This window comes from Podarcis gaigeae, assembly GCF_964106915.1.
Source record: "Podarcis gaigeae genome assembly, chromosome: 8".
Classification (NCBI taxonomy): domain Eukaryota; kingdom Metazoa; phylum Chordata; class Lepidosauria; order Squamata; family Lacertidae; genus Podarcis; species Podarcis gaigeae.
Genome location: NC_139684.1, coordinates 52,058,282 through 52,071,821, shown reverse-complemented (window position 1 = coordinate 52,071,821; position 13,540 = coordinate 52,058,282). Strand labels below are relative to the sequence as shown.

Genomic DNA, 13,540 nt, shown 5'->3' with positions numbered 1-13,540 from the left:
AAATAGTGTGCTCCAGCAGAAAGGCTGCTGCTTTCTAGACCAGAGGCAGTGGCTGGAGGGACAGAGCAGAGTCCAGAATGGGGAGCTCAGCTGGGGCTGCAGTTGTCCTCTTTCTTGTCCTCTGGGAACCAGCAGATGGCTTCTGGCTTTTCAACGTGCTCTTCCCACCCAGTACCACCCCAGAAGCAGCTCTCTCCAACAACACTCCCCCTGTGGTGCTTGGTAAGTTGGCATGGGGCACGTGACGAGGGGGGCAGTGGCAGTCCTGGGACTGGGGAGGCCAGCTCCCCACTGCAGGCAAAGTGTTGGCATGGTGGGAGGGGTCGGTTGGGATAGTTGAGGGTGGTCATTTGTGAACAGCTGGCTGATCAATGTTGGGCAGGCAGGTGTGAGGTTTGAGAAGAGTCTGTGTTGGGTTGTTTTGGCTGCGGTAGTGCCCCTTCCCCTGAGACGTGGATGGCTGAGAAGATGCTCGTCAAAGCAGATGGATCTGTAGGGTCTGATTAAGCTCACAGCTAGGATAGTTCAGGGCCTGACATGCTCAGCTGGGATACCTAGAAGCGGATGTGTGCAGTGCTGGGCTGCTGGCCTTTTCTGTGGTACGCATTGGTATGCAAATAGGTCTGAGATAAAGGTGAAGATTGGTGGAACGGTGATCAAAGTGAGGTCACAGAACCACTGGTTCACCAGATTACGAGTCTACTGCTCTTAACCACTACACCACACAGGCCGGTAACCTCTCCATGAGTCCTGCATTGCCCTGCTTCTCCCTCATTGCCCCACATGAAGGAGGCCTTGGCAAGAGTGTGTGGGGCTGGATGAGATGGTCCATCTCATCTGATTGTACCTGGAGGCAGATCTATCCCATTTGCATCTAACATGGAAGCTGCAAGGTCACCTTGTAGCAACCCATTGACATGCATGCTTAGCAGGGTGATGGTCAAACTGGGAATAAACTCTGTTGGTTCACCCAGCTGCCTAACTGAGCCCCCTAATTGAGCTGAAGTGTGGCTGCTGGGTCTTGCTGAGAGGGAGGCAGTGTGTCTTGCCTGGCATCTCCTCCTTCTTGGCCTCCAAGTTAATCAAGCACAAACTCCTAAATGCGTCTGATTCCCCTTTCTGAGAGATGCAGCATTGTCATGCTTAGATAGACCAGGGAGAGCTGAGCAGAAGGACATCCTGGGGTGGCAAGTTCCTTTCTGTCCATAGGTTGGGGTGGGAGACTGTAGAGCGGATTGCAGTGCTTCATCTTGGGTAGAGGGTGGGACCTAGGAAGGGAATTCTTATTTTATTTTTGCTGGTGGCTCTCTCCCTCCCTCCCGCTGCAGAAAAATCAGCACTTCCATAATGCAAGAGTTAAAGGCAGAGGACCTCCTCTGTCCTGTGTTGAATCTGGTGAGCAACCTTTGACTCCTGGCCCAAACGTGGCCTCTCCATCCCATGTATGTGCACACCCACCCACCCACCCCCTGGGAATCTCCTCCTGTCTCCGTCCCTTTTGATCCTGCCTGAAATAATCTTGCACAGTGTTTTGTCCCACTGAATGGCCTTGACCGGACTTTGTTTTGTTTGCCTGGCGCTCTGAAAAAATGGTCTCTTTGACCAGAGAGCAAAAGTGATATAAGTTGGTTCCTGTGTTCCTAGGAAAGGATGAGAAAAAAGGACAAGCACCAGGAGGTGTCTTTAAAGTATTATATAAGGCTATATCGGAAAGGCAGGGTTGAATCCCATAGCCCTGGCCCTGTCAAAACCTCTTTATGGCAGGACACTGGTGATTAGACTGGGGGTGGGGAGTGCTTTAAAGACACCTCCTGGTGCTTGTCCTTTTTTCTCATCCTTTCCTAGGAATACAGGAACCAAATTAGATCACTTTTGCTCTCTGGCCAAAGAGACCATTTTTTCAGAGCGCCAGGCAAACAAATCAAAGTCCTGTCAAGGCCATTCAGTGGGAACTTTTATCATTTTAACTTGTATTCTGTATTTTGTTGCATTACTTTCTACTTTTCCCCTCTGAGGGCAATTCCCTCCTCCATTCTGAACCTAACCCCAGGGCCCTGAGAGAATCTTTCTCCCAGATATGATGCTCTTAACTTACAGAGAGCTTTGTTACATTTGGGGGCAGTAAAAATAGCACTCCACACCTACAGCTCAAAGTGGTACAGTCTTCTCTGCTGCACGTGCTGGCGAAGAACATTACTCAAAGTGGCAGAAGCCTGGACTGCACTACTTCTAGCTTCAGGTAGGAATGTTTGCTAGGCCAAAGGCAGCAACATCCGTCCCACAGTGTGGTCAATGGATTTAGCCATGACAATGCTGCCCTATCCTTTTTGGCTTGAGAGTTTCATTGTTTGCAGGCTTTTCACATATATGTGTGGAAGCTGTCAAAAATATGACATCACCCCCATATGCCCTTAAAGTGGTACAGTATGGAATATGACCATCTTGTTCTTTCTGACGTGTGGACAGCAGGTTCTGAGACTCCAACTGGATGGCAGGCTCATTAAGGACAAGCTTGGGCAAAATCACATTATTGCAACCCCCAGAGGTAAGGGACTCCAGATCCCACCAGAGCACCTGTTTCAGAGCATCTGTGGGAAGACCTTGCCAGGAGTCTAAAACACAAAGCAGCTCCCTTGGACTGAAACCTCACTCTGCCCTTTGGCAGAATCCACTAGGAGACTCTGTGGAAGCCACTCTTGAAGGAAGACAGGCATTCTGGCCATGTGGGATCAACAGGTATCTTTTTTACATGAAGGGGGCACAGGACCCCCAAGCACACAAACAGGAGTGATTCCTCATGCCTTGCTTTTTGCAATAAGCACGTCTTCTCACAGGGTAACCTATGGAAAGACTTACCAGACTAAAGCATTCAACTGATGCTCAGGCAGGCTCTTCTTCACCTGTATTTGCTACTTACTCCAGGTTGTGCGGTCCTTCAGGACCACTTGGCAGGGCTGCAGCTGCTGGGAATATCCTTATGTGTTAAGTTTTGAAAAGAAATTTGGTGGGATTTTATCATATATACAACAAATACATACACACAGGACAAGGTACAGCACAAAATTTGGCTTCCCTAATAGTCTTAAGTACTCAACGATTTAAGTCTCTTCCAGATATGCTGAGCTTTTTGGTAGTTGCGCTATTATTTTTATTGTATTGCTTTGTTTGACTTACTTAAAAACATATTTTTTGCCATAGCAAAAAGAAAAAAGTTTTGAAAATAAATAAAAACAATTAAAATCGGTCAACAAGCTGATCTCAAGGTGGATGCTGGCCACAGGAGGTGACAGAAACTTCCTCAGACCTCAAAGCAACTGGCTTCAGGCCTCTATGCACTATGCTTGTGCTTCCAGGACTCAGCATGGAGGCAAACTCGAGAATCCCCCTGTTCCAGTCAAAGGCACAGCACAGAGGCTGAGATTCAAAAGCAATAAAGCAAAGGTTGGGAGGGGCTTGGAACCACTACCATCCTCTTTCCTTGTGGCATTTCCAAGGTACCTGAGTGACTTGAGTATCCTATAGGCATTGCACCTACCGCAAGATCCTAACAAAAAGACTCAACGGTGTCTTGCTTTTGTTGGGTGCTTTACAGAAGAAGGTGGCCAAAACATTGTACCCCCAGATGCTGTGAGCTGAAATTTCCATAGCCCCTGAGCCTTGGCCGTCCTAGCTGGAGTTGAAGAGTGTTGTAGTCCACAATATCTAGAAGGCGCGTCATTGGCTTCCCCTGCCTAACAAGGACAGGAGCGCCTAGCAAGAAACTCTGCTCGCCACACAGGCAAATGGCTGTACATTTTTGCTAGGAAAATGGTTGCCACCTTGTTTTGGTGGCCTAGCTCCTGTTCCCAAGGTATAGACAGGTGAAGCTTTGCCCACCATTTATACCCATGATGGGAAAAGCTTCATCTGTTCTAAATTCCCATGCACCAAGAGCAGGGCCTCTAGAAAATATAGCAACCCCCCATCCCACCCCGCTCACATTCTTTCGTTGCTACAAAAGAACTGCAATCTCTCCAGGACTTTTAATCCATTTCACAGGTGGCTTTAGAGGCTACCACTCCTCTTTCTCTGGTCCCTTTCAGTGCCTGGTTGCCTGGGAAACCAACTAGAGGCCAAGCTGGACAAGCCGGATGTAGTGAACTGGATGTGCTACCGCCAGACAGATGACTTCTTCACCATCTGGCTGAACCTCAACATGTTCCTGCCTCTTGGGGTTGACTGTTGGATTGACAATACCAAGTACGTCGCTGGCTGAAGCCACTTTATAGCTTGTTATTCTGTGACTCCCTCACGTGAGGAGGGTCTGTGAAAACTGAGCCAAAACAGGGTGAGGGATGCTTCATCCATGGTGGAAGCCAGAAGTATGTAGAAGTACAAAGTAACACAGGAAAGAAACGGGGACCTCCAGCTGTTATTGGGCTCCAACTCTCTTCCATCCCAGCAGCCAGCATGGCCAATGATGGAGACTGTAGTCTGTTGGTTGCAAGAAAAAAAATAGGTATAAAAAGAGCATTCCTCGATGCCAAGATCCCAACCTGGGGCAAATACTCATCAATGAGAAAACCACAGTCAAGATTTAAAATCACAAAACCAAGTAAAGTGTAAAAATATACACTGTTAGACCTTTAAAATATGGGCCCTTGTGAGTTCCCTCTTGTCCTAGCATAGGAAAGACCACATGTTTGGTAAGTTAAAAACTGGCTTACTTTCAATCTCTTCAAAGGTCAGGATCATGTGCTTTTCTATACATCAGTCAGAAAAGTTGCACAGGCAGTAAAACTTGGCTGTTACAAAGTGGTAAAAGTTATTTGTATAGGAACTCAAGAGTTGCTTGTGAGAGCCATGCGGTCTGAGCTCGGAGCAACCAGCTCAGACCTCCTCACACGTTGAACTTCTCAGGTAGACTGAAAGGAACAAAGGTTTGATTGCCTTGTCCCTTCCAAGGTGAGCTAGGTTGGCAGGACATAGTAATCATTACGATTTTTTTTAAAAAAGTATTTTCTATGACATTTTAATAGCCAGGAATGAAAATCCCAGCATGGTGGTTGTGTTTTGCTTTGCACCTGAATCTACCTTCTGCCCACAGAGTGATCTACAACAGGACAACTCGGAGGGTGTCCAATGCCCCTGGAGTCCAAATCAGAGTCCCTGGGTTTGGCAAAACGCACACAGTGGAATACCTGGACAGGAGCAAACTGGCTGGTAGGAGTCATTGCTACCTGCAAATCAGTCATCTCTCTGGTGGAGGAAGTTTGCTGCTTCAGTCTGCTTGGAGTTGTCTTGAGCCATGGGCATAGCCAAGGGGTGGCAGGGAGGGGCAGCTGCCCCCATCAATACAAATACATAGCAAACTGAGGTTCTGCACCCCTAACAAAAGGCCTGCCCCCCCCACAAAAATCCTGGCTACACCCATGCCTTGAGCATTGCTAAAGAGAGACATTTCCACAGTGGTATTAAAATGAGGGCCCTACATGGCATGTCATAGAGAACTGCCTTATCTAGCAGCAAAGCCCATTTCCAAGATGCTTCTGCAGTGCTCACTAGTCAACAGGGAGCCTTGGGAAGCAAAGGTGGTTTTTCCTCTCTCCCCCCCCCCCAAACTTTGGTTAGGGTCATCTTCCTTGCAATATCCTCCCCTGGTTGATTCCTCTTCCTCCTTGGAGTGGCGGGCACCTCACGCCACTTCCTCACTTTCTTTTCACTTTCTTTTTTAAATGTAAAATGCGTAGACAACAATTAGTGAAAATCAGTAATTTCCCCCAGCAATGAGAGGGAACAGATTTATTATTGAGTGAATGAAACGTGCCCACTTCTGACTCAAAGCTACTTTGGAAGTTGTTTCTGAGCTAGAGTGCAGGGGCGGCTGACTTAGGTTTGTTGTGGGTTTTTAGGAGGCATCTGCTAGCTGGGAAAGGCTTCTCTTCCTCCTTGCTCATGATCTTTTGTGGCTTTCCCTCATTCCTCTTCTTTGGAAAAAGGTAGCCTGTGTGTGCCACTTTCAGTTTGTAATGTAGGCAGTGTTTTCCCCCCAGGGGGTATTCAAGCGTACACAGTACCAGCACCTCTTCTTCTTTTGTTAAAATGTATGTCACTTACTGTAACAACTTCACGGTGTTTCTACAAGAAAAGCACTGAATATAGGCATGCAAGAAAGAGGACCTTCCAGAAATTTTTGATGCACCACCCACTCTGCCCAACCATTTCCCACTGTCCATAATTTCCTTTGCGTAGGCATTTACCAGAATACAAGAATCTTTAGCTAGGAAAAAGACATGTATGTTTAGTGTTTCAATATGGTTTCTTTCTTAAAGACATTTTTTTTAAAGGGCGCAATTTCTGCCTTTTCCTGCTTCAACAACAATAAAAAGCTGCTCACTCCACACCTTGGGAAGTTCCCATACCCGAGGTACCAGAGGGTTTTTTCAGTCAGGGAGGGGGGGGAGTTATATATTGAGGAGTTGGTATCCTTACTCCTGCCTTCTAATGTGCTGGACCCAATGAGACTTGGAGCAACCCAGGGAGCCCTCAGAGCAGGAAGTGGTCCCCTCCAACAGGTCACCTACCCAGCCTTCCTCCCCTTGCCCCCCCTCCTGTTAACCTCTTCCTCTCTCCTCCTACCTCCAGGGTACATGCACACACTGGTGCAGCACCTGGTCAACAATGGCTATGTGCGAGACCAAACCGTGCGCGCCGCCCCCTATGACTGGAGGATTGGGCCCGGTAAGTACAAATGGATAACTAGGGAGGGGGCTGTGAGGAGGACTCAGCGGGTGTGCCAAGGGGTGGGAAGCAGGAATGCTTTCCCCTGAAGCATAATGTTTGACAGACTATTGTATTTTAATATTTTGTTGGAAGCCGCCCAGAGTGGCTGGAGAAACCCGGCCAGATGGGCGGAGTATAAATAATAAATTATTATCATTATTTTTGTTGTTCTTGTTAGCAACCATGGAATGACGGTGAGGTCAAGGCAAGGAGAGAGGGGTGAAAGCAGCCCTCTTGAGTGGGGGGAGTTTAAATGCCCCCCCCCAACACACATACCTGTCACTGTGTGGCTAAGGCAGCTTTTGTGGAAACAGCACAGAAGGAAAGGGCAACTATTACCTTCCTTCGCCATCATAACAGCCCTGGTGCAAATCCGCCTCCCATGGCTGATTTTTTTAAAAAAACAGAATCTTAGAATTGTAGAGTTGGAAGGGACCACAAAGGTCATCCAGTCCAATGTAGGAATCTTTTTGCCCAACGTGGGGCTCAAACCCACAACCCTGTGATGAAGAGTCCCATGCTCTACCGACTGGAAGTCTGTAATGAGGCCTGGTCGTACATTCCACCTCTTCTGGCCGCTCAGCAGAGTGGAAGCTGCCTCAGGTTTGAGTGTCGGAGTCTCCACAATCTGCTTGGAACATACAAGAAAACAATATCTGGTGCTTCTGAAGCACCAGGCTTCCCTGACTAGTGGTCAGAGTTTGCAGACAGGAGAGCGTGGCTTCTGGAGGACCTGAGCCTCTGCATTTTAAAAACACACTGTTCAAGTCACACAACTGGCAAGGACTCACGAGGAGGCATTGCGCAAATCTCCACCTCTGACCTTCTGTGCATGCAGAATAGCTCGGGTTCAGTCCCCCATGGCAGTGTTTCCAAATAGGGCTGGGAAAAGATGCATCCCAGCCCCATCTGCTGCAACACCGTGGGGCAGCCTGGATGGCCACTGGGGTGGCCAGCAAGGCTATGTGGCTGGCCGGATCCAGCAACCCCAACTATGTCTCCACAGATCAGCAAGAGGAATACTTCTGCGACCTGCGCAGCCTTGTGGAGGAAATGCGTAAGGCCTACCAGAAGCCTGTCTTCCTCATTGGACACAGCCTGGGAAACCTCAACATCCTCTATTTCCTCCTTCAGCAGTCCCAGGCCTGGAAAAGCCAGAACATCCGGGGCTTCATCTCTCTGGGGGCTCCTTGGGGGGGAGCAGTGAAGCCCATAAGGGTCCTGGCCTCAGGTGAGTTGCTTGCCAACAGGTGAGGTGGGCCGGAATATCTGGTCCCTCCAGACTAAAAAAAAGGCTGTGTGCACCTCTTACTTGGGTGACCTCCCCTACTCTTCCACTGTCAGGGGTTGCTGCCAGGCCCCTTGAGGCTCAGGGATGGGGGGTGGAGCTATCAAAATGGGGGTGGAGCTTAAATGCACTTTTAAAAAACAAAAATCCTCTCAGGCCTCTAGCACAGATTTACTGTCTTTTATTGCCTCCTGCTAAACTAATCTAGACATGAGTATCTTGGGGGGCGGGGTGCAACTCCCACTCTTTATATTATTGCTGCTAAAAAAATGGAGATGGTTCTCTTTGGATTGTGTTGGGATTTCTCAGTGTTTTCCATAAAACTCAGTTGAGCTTTAAAGATGCAGAATGTACACAGCCGTAGTCTTTTCCCGCCTGCTGTTTTCCAGATGTGTGCTGTTCAACTCCAATATACTTTGTTTATTGTGTGGTATGAAACATAAAAAGACTAAAGCTATGTATGCACTATACCTTTAAAGCACATTTTAAGCTCCTTCTTTCCCTCAGAGAATCCTGGGCTCTGTAGTTTGCCCCTCACAGAGTTACAATCCTCAGCAACTTTAACAAACTACAATGCCCAGAATTCTTTGAAGTGGGAAACATGATTTGAATGTGCATTCAAGTCCATTTCCTGAGCTTTCTGGGAGATTGGTTGGAGGTCTGTGCTAGTACTGCAGTTGATACCAAGCTGGTCTGCATTTCAGGTGATGAGCAGGGCATCCCCATTATGTCCAGCATCAAATTGCGTGAGGAGAAGCGCATGACCACAGCCAGCCCCTGGATGTTCCCAGACACAATAGCTTGGCCCGAGACCCATGCCTTCATCTCTACCCCCTCCTACAACTACACCTACCGGGACTACCAACGCCTCTTCACTGACATTAACTTTGAGGATGGCTGGTACATGTGGAACGACACCAAGGACCTGCTGAAGGGGCTGCCTGCCCCAGGGGTCGAGGTGTATTGCATCTATGGCACGGGTTTCCCCACTGTGGAAACCTACATTTACAACGACCGCTTCCCCTACGAGGACCCCATTGACTTTGTGTATGGGGATGGGGATAACAGCGTTAGCCGCCGCAGCCTAGAGCTCTGCAAGCGATGGCATGGCCAGCAGGAACAGAAGGTGCACGTGGTGGAGATGCCAGGCGTGGAGCATCTCAACATGATCTTTGACAACCGCACCCTCAACTACATCAATGAAATCCTGCTGGGAAACTTTGGGGAAGCCACAGCTGCAGAAGATGAAGCAGGGAAAGGAGGAAGAGGCTTCTCAGAGACCCAACACAATGACCAACAGGAGAAATGAAGGCCCTGCGCTGAGGAGATTGGGGCCACCTTATTCCTCCTGCATAGACAGGAAGCAGGATGACTCATGCGTGCCCCCACACACCCCAAAGTCTATAGTGTTATTTGCAACACAGTTGGATGCAGAGGTGCCTTGCAGGATCCTGCCTCCCCGCTTGCTCTGAGAGGGAAAGACTCCTCCAAATTGCTCCTGCCAACAGCCGCCTGGCAAATTTCCATCGCTGGTGTGATTGTTGGGGCCGCTGAGAGTTCATGTTCCCCCAGCATGCTTTCAGTTAGGTAGGCAGGTGAACTAGCCCAGAGCTTTATTTACTCAATGCAAAAAGAACAAGGAGTCCTGGGACACCTTGAAGACCAACACATTTTATTATGGCATATGCCTTCCTGGGCTGCAGCCCCTTCATCATATGCATGGAGTTATGGGTATATCTAGACACATCATCAGACACATATTAAACACTAGAAGTATAGGCTGTATCAATTGTATTAAAGCTTAACAGGGCACCCGAAAAGGGTGGCAGCCAGAAGAAGAGGATGATGAGCTGATGCCAACATGTAAAGGCTGTGCCCAACAGTGGCTTCTGACTTTGACTGCATCTTCCAGAAAGGGGTGGCAGCAGGAGGAGAAAAATCCTCCCCATCTCCTCCAACTGCCCCCCGTCCAGAAGACTAAAGACAAAGCTGGAAGCTGCTGTTTTACACAGCCTTTATATCACGTTGGCTTTGGGCTTCTCTCATTCTCTCTTTGCCACCCCTTTCTGGCCTTGGCTCCCCAAAGTTGGCTGTGGGGCAGATGGAGGGCAATTGCCCAGGTGCCCTCACCTCTGGCTGCACTGCCCAACATGGTGATGATGAGGACATCCCTCTTCTTAGAGGACATCCCTATGCTCTGCAGAACTTGGCCAGCTTCAAGGCCCCTGCCCTGGGCAGCCTCAGCACCCTGATCCCATAGACATGCTGCATGGCATCAGCAACATCCTTAGCACACCCATGGCCACAGCCACTTCTGCCTGCAGTTTCCTCACTGGCCTGCCCCTCCTAAAGGAAGGGAAGGCCGTGTCTAGGTACCCCAAGCCCCCAACCAAGCTGCCCAGCCGGCCTCCCAACTTATGGCCTGTAGTTATGCACGGTTAATCCTGGAGTGACCCTAGGCTCACCTATCCAGGTAAGGTAAATCCTGATGAGGAAAAGGGGTGTGGGAGGTTATATGAAGGCAGGGATAATTGTTATAAAGGGAAGGCAGGATTCATTTTAACTAACTCTGTAATCCTGAAAATTTCCAAGAGAGAGCCCAATCACATTAGCGAGATAGGGTAGAACAGCACACTGCCTACGAGTGGAAAATATCTCTCCTTTATTACTTGGCAAGTTGCACAGCTAAGTTCTGCTGCAGTAAACAGGTTCTAGCCTAGCACTCACTGAAATGGGAAAGGAGACAAGCTAAAGTTGAACTTGTCCAGTTGGATTTATCTGATGTGTGGTGAATGCGGAGGCTAGGGGCTGGATCCTTCCACTCTCCATCTCCCAAGCCAACACTGCTTCCAGGAAGGTGCTGTTGGGGAAGGAAGGAAACCTGCATGGACGCTAAAAGTTTTAAGACAACTTTCAGAGAGAGAGAGAAAAGTCCCTCCAAAGCCCTCTCACTCGAAATATTTTCCCCTACTCTTGGTTCTCTCTTTGATAACACCCCTGAATAATTTTAGTCCTCTGTTCCACCAATTCTGTATGGGAATAATAAATGCTGTACTGACCTATGAAGGGCTGTTGAAAGGATTTCTGAGATAATGTTTGTGAAAGCTCTATGAATGTATTTTGTTTTTTCTGTCTCATGCCTGACACTGGGGCTTTGGGGATGGTACAATTATTTGTTTTTAATTTAAAGAGGAAAAATGATTTTGGAATGATCACGGCACAGGCATTTTGATATTTTTTTTTAATTGTTTTTGGTTGCTTGGTGCTGATTTTTATCTTTTCCATTCTGTGTTTGCTCTGCTTGGTTGCTTCAGGTCAGTCAGTCTTTAGGATTCACAGCAGAAACCTATGCATACTTACTCAGAAGTCCATCTCACTATGTTCAGTTGGGCTTACTCAGGATTGCAGACTTAGCTGCATTCCCAGGGTCTCAGTAATCTCAAGATTGAGTATTGGGTGTACCTTATCTCTGTACATATGTTAATGTGTCTACACTGCAAGGTGGTCATTTTGCATACTAAGCTACAATGGCTGGTTTTGAACCTTATATTGTAAGACAAATGTTTTTTTTTCTTCGATTATAGCTATTACATTTTTTTTTTCATTTCATTTATCTGTTGGAGATAAAGGTATTGTACATTATCCCTTCCCTTGCACATTTTTTTCCTCATAACAATCTGGTGACGTGGGTTAGGTTGAGAGGTTGCAAGTGGCTCAAAGTGACCTTGTGAACTTTACAAAGAAGCTGGAATTTGAACCTGATACCTGAGTGTGTTGCTGTGTGCAATGGGTAGGCAGGGTGGGGAAAACGCTGAGTTTGCACAATGTTCCTTGATGTTTGAACTGGAATGCTAACAGCAGGTAAACTCAAGTTCCAGAGGGAACAAAACACTACAACTTGATTTTTGTGGGCTTCATTGTGTGTGGACTACAGAGTTGTGTTTTTAAAAGTCCAGAGCCTGCAAGTGTCCCTATTTTCCAGGGCCGTCCCTGATTTAGAGAAGCCGTTCCGGTTTCTGATTTGATCCCGGAATGCCCCACTTTCCCTTAGGATGTCCCTGTTTTCATTGGATAAATGTTGGATGGTATGGAGTTATTCAACCCCCAAGCCGTCTGAAGACAATCCTGTATAGGGAAGTATTTATTTAAAGTGTTTAATATTTTATTATGTTTTTATATATGTTTAAAGCTGCCCAGAGTGGCTGGGGCAACCCAGTAAGATGTGTGAGGTATAAATAGTAAAATTATCATTATGGAATGGGACATCCCTATGGTTGGGGTTTCATCGGAGAAATGTTGGAGGGTATAAAAGTCTGGTTCTGTGCTTTTATCAGATAAAACCAAATTCCTTCCACACCATCACCTCTGTGGGGGTAGGGGTGGGATGCCAATTCATGGTTCACCTCAGGTGCCAAAATGTCTTGGGCCAGCACTGTTCCAAAGCATTACTGCTTCTGATTGTGAAGTTAAAGTATAGCAACCATTGCTAGTAGCCACTAATAGCCTTCTCCTTCATTGTCTGATAATCTTTTAAAGCCATACAAATAGTTAATATACTGTGGTGTCCAGACCAGACTAGGGCACAGGTGTCCAGGGTTCAAACCCCCTCTTGGCTATAAAGCTCAATGGGTGACCTTGGACCAGGTTTTGAGCTCTCAGCCTAGCCTACCTCACAGGGTTCTTGTGAGGATGATTTAGAGAGGGGAATTGCACCTTGTACACCACTTTGAGTTCCTCAGAGAAAAGGTTGGGGTTTCATGTAATAATACAGTAAAACACCAAGAAATGCCTCTAGGTGCACAAGCATGTTTTTAAAAAGATGCCTAGAGGTGGCAAATGTGGGTGAGCACCCAGGCAGAGAAAGGAGGTAGTTCCATAATACAATGAAGCCCACAAACTCTAACATTTAAAATAACATCCAAACCACTGGAACCGATAAAACACAATGACCAAATGATGGACCACTGGCCATTCAACACCTGGGCAAACAGGTGAGTTTTAGGAGGTGCCAGAAACTGGATCAGAGTCATGTCCTGCCTTATTTCCTTCAATTCTCCAAAGGGGTGCAAAGCTGGGAGGATTTGAGGGAACTCTAAGGGGAGCCTAGATGCAGCTGCCTAAGCCTCCTGCTTGGGGGTAGATGCAGGGGTGGGCCAGGGACTTGGCAGCTGCCTGAAGTTGCCAAGTGGTGACATGGGCCTGGCAGAGAGAGCATGCCTGGAGCCCAGAGCCCACCGGGTCCAGTCCTTGGCCAGGCTCTGACCTCACAACCAGCTTAAGAATCCTGCAGAATGTTTTGTTTCCTAGGAGTCCACCTGAGTTGTTTGATAGGATGCTTGGGTCAGTTGAAAGCCCTTCAGATTAGCTGACTGTGGACATCTTCGGAGAAACCTTTCTCCTTCAAATAACTGCCTTCATCTGACCCTTTGACACAGTAAACATCTTTCTCCCTTGGTGAAATTTCTTTGGCTTAGTTGAAGGTCCAGACAA

At 47.7% G+C, this 13,540-nt stretch overlaps 1 protein-coding gene and 1 long non-coding RNA gene across 2 annotated transcripts in view; one reads left to right on the top strand and one right to left on the bottom strand.

Moving 5' to 3' along the window:
• LCAT (lecithin-cholesterol acyltransferase) lies at positions 1-11,692 on the top strand. Its single transcript, XM_083754637.1, has 6 exons — positions 1-222; positions 4,083-4,239; positions 5,087-5,202; positions 6,625-6,720; positions 7,769-7,993; positions 8,755-11,692. The coding sequence occupies exons 1-6, from the start codon at positions 78-80 to the stop codon at positions 9,357-9,359; spliced, it is 1,344 nt and encodes a 447-aa protein (XP_083610763.1). The 5' UTR covers positions 1-77; the 3' UTR covers positions 9,360-11,692.
• LOC310851961 overlaps positions 4,245-13,540 on the bottom strand; it is a 15,882-nt gene continuing 6,586 nt past the window's right edge. The window contains exon 2 of the long non-coding RNA XR_014567929.1: positions 4,245-4,473. This is a non-coding gene — a long non-coding RNA (uncharacterized lncRNA). The remainder of the gene's footprint in view (positions 4,474-13,540) is intronic.

Excerpts from the sequence above, each read along its gene's own strand:
- LCAT (XM_083754637.1), top strand. The coding sequence starts at position 78 with ATGGGGAGCTCAGCTGGGGCTGCAGTTGTCCTCTTTCTTGTCCTCTGG. Across the intron at positions 5,203-6,624 it reads GGACAGGAGCAAACTGGCTG|GGTACATGCACACACTGGTG; the intron begins GTAGGAGTCATT and ends TCCTACCTCCAG. Across the intron at positions 6,721-7,768 it reads TGACTGGAGGATTGGGCCCG|ATCAGCAAGAGGAATACTTC; the intron begins GTAAGTACAAAT and ends ATGTCTCCACAG.